Here is a 13,881-nt window from a genome sequence, read left to right as displayed (position 1 = left end):
CCGCGACCCTCATGTGGAGAATAAAGCAGTAGAAGATGAGTGGGTGAGAGTGAATTTAAATGTATTGTTGTAAAATAAAATTATTCAACAATCATATTGAGCAGAAGACAAACCTTGAGAGGCATCTTTGCATATTCATTGAGGATGGGCACGTCAAACACAAGCCGTCTGAGCAGATGCTGCAGCATAGATGGTCGAAGGTACCTGTAAATGTCATCACGATGCTTTATGAGAAATATAACTGTTTAAAATGGTTCCTTTTTGTTTGATCATTCTCGTAAAAGAGATGACACATATCAAAGGACGGTTTTGGTTTTAGCTCTTACTTGCAGAGCGACATCAGGCACTCCTCGATGACGTCCCTCTGAGCCTTGGTCAGGGCTCGGCCTCGAGACAGACGATAGATAGTGTGGAGCATGGAATCAATCATGATGGCACGGTGATCCGACCCAGCAAACAGCGGGGCACACTTGGTGAGCAGAGGCAGAACTGCTGAACAGAGGTAGCGGTTCAGTGCCAAGGCCATTTCAGTTGTACTGAATGCCACCTACAATCAGAGAAGAAGAATACTGAGTACAAAACACTGACAACACAAATACCTGCAGTTAACAGGTCTCTTGTTTGCTTTACTCACTGTGTCCAGAGAAGCTGCGGCTCTCATGTCAGGCAGGAAGCCAACCTCCAGAACATGAAGCAAGAAGTCCTGATTATCAATGCCATACACTCTGTCAAGGAAAAGGACCATGGAGGCTTTGTGGTCTGGCACAAAACTGGCTGACATCTTGGGCTCAATAATCTGACCATCTGTGATTTGGAAAGATGAAATCATATATTTGCAGAAAGATAGCAAAACACAATCTTCTTACACAATCATAACTTTGTATCTAACCTTTGCCATAGGCAGGAATCTGCACAGGCAAGCTGATGACTCCCACCAGGTCCTCTATGGGCACCAGAGACCTCAGGATGGCTCTGATTCTAAGAGCTTCACCCTTTGCAGCTTGGATCAGCTGCAGACAGAAACATGAACAACATACTGAGTAAAACTAACCTCTGCTCATCAACCTCCCCACTGCTCCTACAGGCGTAAGAGAAATCAATGGTGTGAAGAGTCCTTTCACTCACATGCATCTCAGGGGCACAGCGTCCCAGCAGATCAATAAGGGCTGAGTAGAAGGACATGATTGCATTTCCAAGATGCACACGGTTCTCCTCGTGCTGTTCCTCACCACCAAACCTGCCAACAAATCAAGAAAAGATCAAATCCTCTTCTCTTGTTTTTGTAGAATTGATATAACAACCCAGGACATAGACAGTAGCTACTGTGCCACCACTTACATGAAGCGTCTGTCTTTTTTGACAGTTGGTCCATCCCTAGCTGGATCCTCTGAGATCTTAATGGCCTCCTCCATGGCGGCCAGCAGACCGTTCCCGCCCTCTCCCCTCAGGGCCGGACCAAAGCACTCAGGTCGACGAATAAGCAGACGGACAACAACGTTGGCGTTCTCTTCCACGCTCTCTCCTGTGGACAGCATGTGTGCAAATGTTAGTGAACGTTACTCACAGCTCAAAACTGCATATTAAATGACAGGGGCTGACCGTTAACAAAGACAGCAAAGCGGAGGAAATCCAGGTATCTCTCCCCTCCTACTGGGCTCCAGCCAATGTCAGGGTAACCCTTGGACAGGAGCATTGGACAACTCTGCAGTCCACAGCCCGCCAAGTATGTCACCACCTATATCACCAACAGAAATTATAAGCTAAAAAAGTTCACCGTACCGAGTAGTTTAAAAAAATATATATTTTTTTAGTTTCTCAAACCATTTCCAGGTCCTGTTCTTGCAAAGCCAAGGCCAGCTCATTGTTGTCAATGCAGGAAGCTGCGGCCACATCCAGCGGTGTGGAACCACGCATGCCTGCAGATGTGAAAAAACAGTGAGTCTATGTTTGTTTGTTTGTTTTTTGCAGGTTATAAAAATATATTGTTTGAGATTTTTAGAAAATGTTGAACCTGTCTTATCTGGATTTTATTTATATTTATTTGGAGTATAATGTATGGAAATTTGTTTTAATTCAGTTTTGAGGGCAAACTTGTTCACTTCATAAGTTGTTGTGTTCAGTGCAGCACACGGGTGTCACTGACCCAAGCCGATGCCACTGTTCTGTAGAAGGTAGCCCAGATGGTCAAACATGGAGCGCTGGTTCTGTCGGCTGATTCGACAGAAGTAACACAAGAAACGACAGCAGTTGGTCACCATTTGAGGGAATCGAATCTCCTGGAGGGAACAAGTGAAAAAAGATACACCTGTGTTTGTTCTGTGATTGATGATGGTAAAGACGAAAAATGACTCAAGTGTTCAAATATCTGTAGATTCAGTCTGTGACATAGATAAACTAACTGTTACCTTTGAGTCTCCTCCTCCACCCAACACATTGACCATCACTTCCATGACAGTCTCATGCATACCAAGAGCTCTCATCAGATTGGGGTGTTGGTAGAACACCTTGTTGTTCATGATGTTCCTGAAATAAAAAAAAAAATAAAAAATTGAATAAGTCACAATGACATCAGACCTTCCTGTTGAAATGTACAGTAAAAAAAAACTTTTGCCTAGTAAATTATTGCCAGGAAACTATACATATACACTTTATATATATATTAAAACATCAATATCAGATTTCTCCTGGTTATTTATTCACAAGATACACTGCACCACCCACACACTGACCCGATGCTCTGGATCATGAGCCGCTCTTCCTCTGGGCCCATCTGGACAATAAGGAGTGAACGGATCTGTCCCAAACACTCAAGTAGGTCCATTGTGTCCTGGACAGACACGGCGTTAATGGCATAAGCTTTGGGCAGCGCTCGGATCAGCTCGCCCAAGCCGTCGTACTGCCTGTGGAGCAGACTGAACATCATCCGAACCAGTTCAGGGTTCTGGATGAACGACTCCTGTGCCCAGTGGATCATGGTGTGGGAGATGAGTTCCTGAAGGGTGCCTTAACAGGGCGGGAAAAAAAAATATTTCTAATATTCAGCTATTGTGGATTTATAAAGGATAAGTTTGATATTTTTAGACGGAAACTGACGGTGGTCTATGGTCTGTATAGCCAGTGAATTGTTTTTCAAAATCAGTTTTCCAACATAATTTAAAATGTGGCACTAAAATTCCAGTGTAACACTCAAGTAAAATGAATAAAATCAACTCATGATACAAACATTAGCGTTAACTAAAAGTTTAATTATAGGTAATGTGGCTGTTGATCTTACTGGGCTTTGACTCCTCCTCGGTGTCTGGCTTCACCTCCTCCTCCTTCTTGCGCAAGCTCTTGATCTTGTCCACCAGACTGAGGAGTCTACCCTTCAGTGAGGTGTCCACCTCCTGCTCTTCTGCCTCCTCCTCAACATGTATACCTGTATGTGGAATGTCAATATAATACAGCATTAAAGCAACTAATATCAAAAAAGATTCAAAATAATAAATGAATGTAGAATCATTTCTCACCGCAGTGAAGCAGGAGGTCATTGTGGAACAGCGTCAGAGAATCTCGCACTTTCTCAGGTACAGGACACTCCTCATCCTCTGGACCATGTTTAAAGTTGGTCAGCAAAAGAACCTTGAAAACGAGCAGAACAAGAGAATGTTTAGTACAATTAGCCAATATCAATATCACTTCTCACTTTCCTGAGAAATTAAGAGTTTAAAGAACTGTAAAAACATATCATTTAAAATGATTTAGTACCTGGTCTTGTGGAGGTGAGCGGAACTCGCGGGTTCTGCGTGCAGTTTCAGCTGCAGACATAGTGAAGGCTCTCATTAGCGCGTTGTAGCGAACACGCTGATTTCCCTGAATATTGTTGACAAACTGGTCAGAATAAGCCACAATGGCTTCAACTCTGTGCCGCAGCTCGCAGTCACAAAAGTATTGTAGGAGAGTGCACATCTGAAAGAGGGAGATAAGAAATGAACTTAAGTGTATCAAACATGAGTGAGAATTCTGTCAAATAAACTCTGCAGAGTGGTCAGTGTTACATTATGTTATATCATATTAGACTGACCTGCAGTTTTACAGACTCTGGCAACTTCATCTGAAGTAATCCTTCCTCCAGACCTTCTTCCTCTTCTTTTGCTTCTGCCTCCAGTGCCTCCTTCTCCTCCTCTGCTTTCTCTCCACCCACTTTCTCTGCTTTGGCTTGTCCCTCCTTCTCCCCATCTCCTTCCTCCTTAGGTTCAGCCTCATCCTCCTCCTCTCCTTTCTCCAGAGCTTTTAGCTCGTCCTCTTCCTCGCCAACTCCTTCATCCTCAAGTTCCTCCTCTTCTTCCTCCTCCTCCTTTGCCTCCCCACCCTCTATTTCACCCTCCCCGGCTTTCTCTTTCTCCTCCTCTTCCTCTACTTTTCCACTGAAAACACTTGGATCAATCATCTTGAGAATGTGCTTGGTGTCTTCATCGTTGAAGATGCCCATAATGAGTAGTGTACTGATCAGTTTCAGGATTGGGACAAAGTGAAACTCTACACTGCCTCCTACTGGATCCCGCATTGCCTGGCTACCATCAAGCACAGCCTCGGTCAACATGCTAATTGCCCTGGTCTTCAGGTCCTGGAAAAGAAAGATTCAAAACAAACAAAGATTATCACAAATGTAGGGTTTTATTTGCACATATATGAGTCATCTCTTGTGTCTTACTTGTAGAGGGAAGACAGGACTAAGGGTGTACAGGTCAGGGTCAGTGCCGACAAAGTTGATTGGCGAGAAATGCAGCTTGGGCCGTAAGCAGGTGGTGAGGCCAACACCAGGGAGAGAATAGGCCCTCTCTGTATCAGGATAAAGATGAATGCTGAGAGTATCTTTACTCATGGGGACGATAAACTCCCTATTGGTGCCCAACCGTGCCCGTTTGGCAGACTCCAGGTGGATGCTAATGAGCAGGTCATAGTAGCCGCTGCGGAGAGGTCCGGGCAGGTAGGTGTTCTCAATGGCGTAGAACAGCTGGGATTCATCCACGTGGCTACACAGGGCATGAGCCACTCGGTTGTTCCCAAGTGCACACACAGCGCAGTAGAGCATTAGAGTGTGATAGTGGAACTTCATCAGATCCTGACGCTCTGACAGCTCCAGAATGTCAATGCATCTGAAGAAAAAACAACAACTTTATAATATAACTTTCTAATAAAAATACTGAGTGCCTGGCCTTTCTGCAGTGACAAGGCAGGCTGTACCTTTTACAACCTTATTCGACTGTAGACTGACCTTGCTTGATTAGAAGTTCACGACCATTAGCTTAACTCCATTAGGCAGCACAATTTCAAAAAAATGTTTGTGGCAGCGTCTTTGTGTTTTCAGTCATACTTCAACCTGTTTGCTAGTGCAATGCTGCTGTTGCCCCTGTCTGCCTTCACATAAATAAATCACTTTCTGTGTGCAGTGTGGGAATGTTGCTGGGTGACACACAATCTAAACACCGCTATACTGTGTGGAGCTGATAGGCTTGATCAGCATTTGACAATAGTCAGAATGTAATGGTCTTACAATGGATCATGTAATAAAATACCTAACATAAAAATTGTGTGAATCTGCTGCTTACCTGCATTTTCTTCACTCAAACCAATCACATACAACGCACCATGCGAAAAGGTTGGGGACCAATTACTATCTGCCTACTGTGGCTACTGTCACTGACCTGTTCTCCTCTGGAATGTGCAGTGCCATCATGATGAGAGGTTCAGTACACTCCACCATCCAGCCCAGCCTCTCGTTCACTTTGCCCACCTCCGGGTTGAGAAAGTGATTGGGCATACGGCTCCAAATAACTGGGGTCAGCATCTGGACATCCAGTCTAGGAGGGCACTGGGGGACTGGATTGTTACGTTCACTGCGGAACATGGCTGCTGAGATGGGCATGATATTCTGATATGAGAGAGAAACAACAAAGAAAGACAAGGAAGTTTAAACAACGACAAAGAGAAGAAAAAGACAAGCAGACAACATTTAAGGGACATGAGAGAGAGAAACACCGGGAAAGATATTGACATTGCTCACATTTACTATAGGTGGTAGCTGGAGCATAAGATGCATAAGAAGTATCTAACCTTGAGTTTGCCAAGCTCCAGCTGCACCAGGTTCTGATTGGTAGGTTGAACAAAGACGGCAGGAAACAGCTTGGTGTTAGGCTCCACCTAAAATAAAACACAGATGCTTAACAGCGCCACACTAAGACAGTGACTAAAACGCATACAAATACATAGACAATCCATCCTGGTAGACCATGCTTACCTGATAGAAGGTGTTTATTTCCTTTCCATTGGCTGTGAAGGTCATAAGACCTGTTGCAAGGTCAACCAGACAGCCAACCACCATGTCCTCCTGGCTGAAGCGGGTCTGCTGGTTACTGACCAGGTCCCCTCCCCACACCATGTAACAGTTACTGTGCTTCATACTGCAAGGACAACAAATACCCTGCTATGTTGAAACTGTTACAATATACCATGTAAAATGCTTTATATCCACAAAAGGCAACACATTTAGAAATGGAGTCTTATTTTCTATAGTTATTTACCTTTATAAGGAACCATCAATGGAAATGGAAATTAAGATAGAAATATAATAGAAATATATAAATGGGGGAAAACAAGTATCAAGCCTTGGGGAATACCACAGGGAGGAAAGAGTATGATTTAGCCCCTTGTTTTTTTCATGTGGTCTAGATAGTCAGAGATACACTGGTCAAACAATTAAGATGTAGTGTTATTTAAAACCATTTCTGTCATTTAAGAATTTTCCCGTTCTGAGATTCTAATACGTTACTCCACTGTTCTCTCCACCAACTGCACATGAATTAAACGGTTAAATCACATTAATGTCACTTTAAATCAAAATTGAAGGTATAACAAATGCGTTACATCAGCAGCTTGCAGTCCGCATCATTCTGGTAAATAAAAAGACAAACCTGTTGTGTATGTTGCCTCTGTCATCACCCACGGTAACAGTGACACTGCGCACTTTGGAGAGGTCAAAGGTTGGATCAAACTGGTGGTAGTCAGGGGTGACCCAGCCGATCCATACACCAGACGGCTCCTGCCCAGCAAATATCCTCACCGAATAGTAATACTGCAAACAAAGAAAAGATAAGGAAGAACATTTGACTAAATATCAATGTGAAACATCTAAAAGCAACACTACTGGATGCAAATGAATGCTCCATTAAATTCAGGAAATAATGCCAGCCTGATACATGAAGCTACAATGTAAACCACAGCACAATGTTAGCTCACAGTGGTGGTGTGAAGGATAATCTCCGGGTCGTCTCTATCATCAGGGACCACGTCCTCATGCAAACGTGGTACAGCAGGAGGTGGGGGAGGCGCAAGGGGTGTCATGGCAACCTTCTTTGCCTTGGAGAAAAAGCTAATGTGCACAGAAATCAACATACATTTGTGGAGTTAATTGTGATATGGACAATTAAATATCAACATTGTACTCACCGACTTTAGTCTCTGCAGGAGTTAAATCAGAATAGAAACGACATGAGGTAATAACGTTAATGACTAATGACTAATGACTAATTTTTATGGAAAAAAGAGAAGGAAAACAAGAGAAAAAATGTCTAGTGATGAGTTGCTGGAGGGATCACCTGAGGTGTTTAGGACACATTTTTAATCTAATATCAAGTTTGATCACAGGCTCTCATTTTTTCAGGTCAAGACATTTTTCTTTAACCCAAAGAGGTTGTTTTCAGCTGCATTTTTTTGCTTACACAATTAAAAAAAATTTTTTTAATTGTGTAAGGTAGAGAAATGTACTGATGATGTTAGCAGCCTTGGTAGAGGTATGAGTGAGTTCTCGAGTTTACATAATAAAGTGCACTTCACTGTATATCCACTGCAGGCTTACCCTTTCTTCTTTCCCTTTTCCGACATTGTGTCCTTCTCATTTTCCACTGAGAGCTCCTTAGGTACAGATTGCTCCTTCTTTTCTTCCTCCTGCTCCTTGCGACTGGCAGACTTCTTCAGTACTTCAAACTCCGAGTCAGGCTCAGTCACCACCACCTCCTCCTCTGGGATGGTGAGCATACGAGTGAGAGGGGTGGTTCCTGCTTCAATCTTAAATGTCTCATGGAACTGGACAGGCATGCTGAGTCTAAAGAACATCATATCTGTCTTGGCATTCTGTGAGCCAAAGGTCTTGTGGGTCAGCTTCAGACAGGGGGCACTGTCCACAGTACCATCCACACGGGAGACCTGGGAGACAATATATTTACAGCAATATTAATTATCTATAATAGCTTCAAAGTCCTCACTTTAATAAACTTTAAAACTCAATCTAATCAGTTACCTCAATATGACTGTGATCAATGGGTGCAGGCACAAACTGGGGCAAACTTTTACTGAACCACATTGTAATGTCTCTCTTCATATTGATGGCAAAAGGTTCAAATCCTTCCTGCAGGCCACAGATGGCAAAGTAGCGCAGACTGCTGACATTCTGACCAAGATTAATCCTTCCGACCTGAGACAAGCCCAGCGCGCACACTGGGATGAAACCTGAAGGGTTAAAACCACAGGAAAGTAATTAGGCACAACTGCTGCAACAAACTGCTTTAACGGTGTCCCGCCACTTACTGTACGCCATGAAACATAAACCTTACTGCAACTTGTACTCTTACCTTCTCCAATTTCAATGTCTTTGAAAGCCATCTCTGAACCGGAGTCACTGATCAGCATTTCTCCGTTGAGTGTGAACATGATGTTCATTTCTGTGAGGTCAATCATACAACCCACAACATCACCAGACTGCCACTGCCGACCAAATGGTTCATTGCCAATATGCCATCTCTGAGCCTGCAAAGGGTTACATAGATAAATTATGCATAAAACACAAATTTAAATCAAATAAATTATCTTTAAAACATGGCTTTAAAATGGGGAACTTCAGCCAAGGTTAGCTACGACTGTCCCTCCCCCTCCCCCCTCACAATGTACGTGAATAATTAACCTTAAAATGCCAGGTATATGAGTAGGATCTTATTTCCTTATTTTGAAAAATCTGGCAACCCACTTGTACCTCATGCAATGTCTTGAGTTGCACTAATCCAATATACATACTATTATATACATACATATACAATTTTCATCACCATTAATGATGAAAATTAAAGATGCCCACTGACCTTATTGCCATTAAAGACATAGGCCAGTTCATCTGCTCCCAGTTCAGTGTCTGAGCGGACATTCGGACGTGCCCAGCCCACTCTCATCTCCCCCGTCGACACTGCTTCAAACTCAAAGTACCACTTCCCTTGGGTGATAGCGTAGGACCTCTCTGCCCTGAAGATTCGTACCTTGTCCCCGCGGGAGTTCTCAAGGCCATGGCCGGCTGCAGGGGAAAAAAGAACACACAGTTACGATTAAGAGCATTGAAGATATTAGACACATTATCCCTAATAGGACAATAAGTTGACTTACTGCTCTCCTGGTCTGGAGGTTCAATGTTGTAGCCATAGCCAATGAGGGTGCGGACAGCGTTGTTAACACTGTCTCGGTTGGTTTTCTTAGTTCTCTCATCCAGAAGGTTGTAAGGTACCAGACGAGGGTTTCGCTTATTTATGATGTCCTAAGGACAATATCACAAAATAAAAATTGAAGAAAAAACAAACAAAAGCTTATCATTTGTCTTGTCTTGTAAAAAATAAGATTTATTAAGGATTGGTAAAGGACTGGAAAACTGTTACCTGCACAATACTGTAGGTCCATCCTTGTCGTACCCGATCCCTTGCCCAAACATTATGTCCATTTTCTGCCAGTTTTTCTACAAGCTGGTTCTGATTCGGTGTCAGTTTGACATGGTTGAGGTCAAGGGGGGCAGGCTTGTATCCATTAGTCATCACATATCTAATAGAGAGACCACATTTAGATTAAAAAGTAGAGATAAAGTAAAAGATAAAGCAGAAGAAATAACAAAATGATTTGTGTTGCCATACGTCTTGGGCAGCTTGATCTTCTTTAGATTCTCTTCTGCTTTCTCATCTCCCATACCAACATGACAACCCAGTGCCAAGAGAGTCCTATGAGATGACAAGGAAACAGACACGGTCATCCGTGTCCAAAAAAAGACAATACGATTCCTCCAATGACCATTGGATCTCTCTCAACAGAAAGCACATCAACAACTTACTTCAGTGTCTCCCCAGACATCTGCAGGTTGTAGTTCTTTTCTGGCTCAGGAAGACCCTGGAAGTCCACCAGACAGGGATGGAGTTTCTTGTTATCATCCCTGAACTGTTGAAGAAGGAGACAGTAAATTAAACGAGTAATGCCCAGATCCTTGTATAACTTCATGTTTATGTATCATGGGTTTGGAAAAATGCACAAAATAAATTTGGATTGGAAAAAATTAATTCAGAAGTAATCTCTACCATGTCACTTGTGCTTCTTTCTTGCTGTGTTACATGTTAATTATGTAGATTAACCTGTATTCTATGAAATAATGTGACACTTTTGAAAATACATTCCTGTATTTTTAAATTTAAGTTTGAAATTGGTATAACTGTTCCAATACTATTAGCAGTATCCCGCTCATCTAAATCTAAGGCTGTAAAACTTTACTCTTGCGACTGAACTGCAGTGCTCGCTCGAAACTCACAGTCCCAAACGTCCAGCCCTGCTCAATACGAGTGACAGCCCAGAGCTCGTGAATGTTCTCCGCCAGCTTCTCTCGGATACGCTCCAAGTGGGGTGGCAGTACAATCTATGTAGCAAGAGAAAGCCAGAAAGCAAAAAATAAACTAAAGTCTTTTTGACATGTTCAGAGTTTGATTTCACGTTGCTAAACTTTTACCTGAACCGTGTCCACGGGGCAGGGGGTGAAAGAGGTGTGGGTGAGGGACAGGATGGGACCCAACAGGTTGCGCACACCACTATAGTCGTGCTTGTACTCCTTGATGGGCTCAATGCGCATCCTCTCTCTAGGCAGCAGAGCCTCATAGCACGGAGCATAACCCGGTGGGGGCATGAACTTGAAGTCTCCATGACGACCGCCAAGAAGGAACCGAGCCCTTGGGTAACAGAAAAAGAATCAGTCTTCATCTATTTCACAGTGAGTTCCTTATATATATCACTAAAGCACTTAATGGCAACAGCATCTTGATGTTTAACAGACCGAAGATAAATTGTTGAATGTCTGTGTTTGGGTCTTCCCTGCTGACATTTGTTAGTTTTACCGTAACACCCAGATAAACTCTGTAAGGAATCGTAACGCGTGATATTTTACAACACTACACTACATTTACTTTTTCGTATTTACAAGCTGCAAAATTTGATTAAACCACAAGTATTAGTCAAATAATTCAATTAACATGACAAACACCAGTGAAAATTAGGCAAACACACAAAATCACACTATGTTTTAATTCTACACTGACTTGACTCCAGCAGAGAAGCTGATGACAGGGAAGAAGAGGCTGTCCACGTTGAAGTTCTCAAACATGCCCTGAACTGGGTGGCCATTGATACGGAAGGAGATACTGGGCACGCTCAGATCCAGACAGCAGCTGACAACGTCATCGGCAGCAAAAGCGTGAGCAGTGGGTGAAGCCACCTGGCGAGGGATAGTACCTGAACAACAGAGTGAACAAGAACACAATGTAACAAAACAAAAAGCATCATAGTATATAATATAGAGTAAACAAGTTATGGAGATTGTCTTACCTGACCATAGATGCAGTCCATCAAATGCATAGGAGTAAAGGTCGTCACCCACACCGTTTCCTCCCCAGCCTTCTCCTCCTCCAGGATAAGGGCTGTAGCCCTCGGTCATAGCCCAGCCCACACGCAGGTGAGTAGCCTGTGCTGTCACAAAGGGTTCCACATGGTCTACAATCATCTCATAGTACCACTTCTTAAACTGCGTGGATCCCTCACAAGTACCCAGGAAGATGTTGGGCCTTACACTAAACACAAAAGAGACAAGATGTCAATAGGATCCTTAGACAAAAGCCAGATCCCTGCACTTCTTCAATATGATCAATATGACAGCAGTTTATTTACCTGGTTACATAGTTGACAATGTTGGTCTGCAGCAAGAGCTCACGACCTGGAAGCAGGTTTTCAGTGATGAGGTTTTGATTGGACCTCACAGCTACACCATTACACACACAAAGAGAGCGCAAGACATCCAGGACCTAAAGACAGGAACAACACAGACATAACTATCATTTTTATTTTTACATGTGGGTATAACAACATTATAAAACCATCAAGTGTTTTTTTGTTTTCTATTTCTTCGCAGACATGGTGTCAACCTGCTAAATGGAGGAGATTGGTTTGCTGCCAGTTGATGATGTTTTCTACCCTGTTCCTACAAACCTTATGGTTCCTTCCGTGTTTGTCCAGGAGAGAGATGATTGATTTAATGTGGTTCTCCTGGATGATGTTCAGAACCTCAGGGCTTTCAATGAGCACACAGTAAAGCACCTCCAGAATACCTGAATGCACAAATAGACAAATTACTAGCATTAACTCAAATATATGCACACATGAGAGAAACTATTAAGTATTAGCATTATGAAACAAATCCATAATAATTTGATTAAAATAGCAAAAAAACAACATGTATTTAAATTATAGATTCTTCTACTAAATCAAGTTTGTTTTTTAATTTAGTTAAAGGCTGACACAGATCTGTGCCTAAGGATCTCATAAGTTGCATCAGATACCATATTTGATGGCAATTAATCAGTACTAAAAAACAACTGTAATGTGTGGCTTGTGGATGTATAAGTGAATAAGAGGCAAATGTGATACCAGAAGAGGCCTCCAGACGGTCCAACTTGCTAACCAGCCAGTCCAGGTTGTCACAGAACAAAGCACAATTCGAGCGGTTTCCCCTGATTAAAGAAGCTGTGAAGTGGAGACACAGACAGCGGAGTATTATTATTGAATTTAATATTTTAATTTAATTTATTGTATCATAGAGAATATAAAGTGAGTCTTCTACCCAGCAGCTCATAAAGCAGGTTCACAATCTCCTTCCAGGACTCTGCAGCTTCCTCCCCGGCAAATTCAGAAAAGTGAGCGGCAGTGTTGTACACATTCAGGCGGTCGATGCACTCCAGTACGATGGTGATCATACCCTGAGAATTTCATTACTGTTATTGTTGATGCCAGAACTCTAGTTGTATGTAGGACAAGAACTGAGCTGAGACATGCACACGTCTCATGGTTCAGACTTAAAGATTTGGAGTCCATAAAAGAGCAAAGGTGTGGAGATTACCTCCTCTTGAAAGAGATTCTGCCGGTTGCGCAGGGAGCGGAGCTTGGTTTGTTTCTCCTCGTGCTCTAGTTCCTCCTCGGGTGGACGGAAGTAAAAGATGAGATCCTGAAGAGAGAGGACGACGCCATCCAGAGGGAGTGACACACCCCCTGGTGACTTGTTCTTCCCTTTCAGAGAGTCCAATCCCCTGAAAGAAAACAAGCAAACCAACACATTTTGTTCTCCCTATTCATTGTTTTAGATCAAAGCATGGTCACAGACCCTTTTGTGTGACAATACTGAAGGTATTTAAGTCATGCCACGTCTGTTTTAAAACCTCTTTCTTCTGGTGACTAAGAGCAATTTTCTTCTCAGCTCTCCAAATATACATACTTGATGAACTGCCTGAAGAGGCCTGTAGTGCTGTAAATCATTCGAGCAGCCTGAGACTCTTCAGTCTGTGAGCGGGACACAGTTAAGGCATCGTCCATATGACCCTCTTGGTGCAGAATGACCTGAAGACACAGACAGCATAATTTAATCAAGGATGATATTCTCCAGTTCTGTCTATCAATTGCCTGCTAACTGTTGTCTACTGACGGTTATGAAAGTGACTGCACGAGAGCATA

At 42.8% G+C, this 13,881-nt stretch overlaps 1 protein-coding gene across 4 annotated transcripts in view; it reads right to left on the bottom strand.

The window, feature by feature from the left end:
* The window catches only part of ryr1b (ryanodine receptor 1b (skeletal)), a 68,818-nt gene that overhangs the window by 32,610 nt on the left and 22,327 nt on the right, over window positions 1-13,881 (bottom strand). For all 4 annotated transcript variants that reach the window (XM_058634117.1, XM_058634118.1, XM_058634121.1 and 1 more), the window contains exons 12-50: window positions 13,646-13,767; window positions 13,274-13,460; window positions 12,998-13,133; window positions 12,805-12,900; window positions 12,367-12,485; window positions 12,049-12,182; window positions 11,710-11,951; window positions 11,424-11,616; window positions 10,841-11,057; window positions 10,646-10,750; window positions 10,178-10,281; window positions 9,984-10,067; window positions 9,735-9,894; window positions 9,469-9,616; window positions 9,174-9,379; window positions 8,670-8,844; window positions 8,339-8,547; window positions 7,898-8,244; window positions 7,279-7,411; window positions 6,954-7,114; window positions 6,281-6,443; window positions 6,097-6,183; window positions 5,688-5,914; window positions 4,694-5,138; window positions 4,064-4,606; window positions 3,748-3,948; window positions 3,510-3,621; window positions 3,275-3,418; window positions 2,730-3,003; window positions 2,406-2,523; window positions 2,144-2,276; window positions 1,822-1,916; window positions 1,600-1,735; window positions 1,339-1,522; window positions 1,126-1,237; window positions 890-1,010; window positions 635-804; window positions 327-547; window positions 114-204 (exon numbers count right to left, since the gene is read on the bottom strand). In XM_058634117.1, coding sequence (XP_058490100.1) covers window positions 114-204; window positions 327-547; window positions 635-804; window positions 890-1,010; window positions 1,126-1,237; window positions 1,339-1,522; window positions 1,600-1,735; window positions 1,822-1,916; window positions 2,144-2,276; window positions 2,406-2,523; window positions 2,730-3,003; window positions 3,275-3,418; window positions 3,510-3,621; window positions 3,748-3,948; window positions 4,064-4,606; window positions 4,694-5,138; window positions 5,688-5,914; window positions 6,097-6,183; window positions 6,281-6,443; window positions 6,954-7,114; window positions 7,279-7,411; window positions 7,898-8,244; window positions 8,339-8,547; window positions 8,670-8,844; window positions 9,174-9,379; window positions 9,469-9,616; window positions 9,735-9,894; window positions 9,984-10,067; window positions 10,178-10,281; window positions 10,646-10,750; window positions 10,841-11,057; window positions 11,424-11,616; window positions 11,710-11,951; window positions 12,049-12,182; window positions 12,367-12,485; window positions 12,805-12,900; window positions 12,998-13,133; window positions 13,274-13,460; window positions 13,646-13,767 — 6,855 coding nt within the window. The remainder of the gene's footprint in view (window positions 1-113; window positions 205-326; window positions 548-634; window positions 805-889; window positions 1,011-1,125; window positions 1,238-1,338; window positions 1,523-1,599; window positions 1,736-1,821; window positions 1,917-2,143; window positions 2,277-2,405; window positions 2,524-2,729; window positions 3,004-3,274; window positions 3,419-3,509; window positions 3,622-3,747; window positions 3,949-4,063; window positions 4,607-4,693; window positions 5,139-5,687; window positions 5,915-6,096; window positions 6,184-6,280; window positions 6,444-6,953; window positions 7,115-7,278; window positions 7,412-7,897; window positions 8,245-8,338; window positions 8,548-8,669; window positions 8,845-9,173; window positions 9,380-9,468; window positions 9,617-9,734; window positions 9,895-9,983; window positions 10,068-10,177; window positions 10,282-10,645; window positions 10,751-10,840; window positions 11,058-11,423; window positions 11,617-11,709; window positions 11,952-12,048; window positions 12,183-12,366; window positions 12,486-12,804; window positions 12,901-12,997; window positions 13,134-13,273; window positions 13,461-13,645; window positions 13,768-13,881) is intronic.

The sequence above is a fragment of the Solea solea genome, chromosome 7 (assembly GCF_958295425.1).
Source record: "Solea solea chromosome 7, fSolSol10.1, whole genome shotgun sequence".
Taxonomy (NCBI): Eukaryota; Metazoa; Chordata; class Actinopteri; order Pleuronectiformes; family Soleidae; genus Solea; species Solea solea.
Note: the sequence above shows the minus strand (reverse complement) of the source record. Positions and strands in the feature narration are given on the sequence as shown.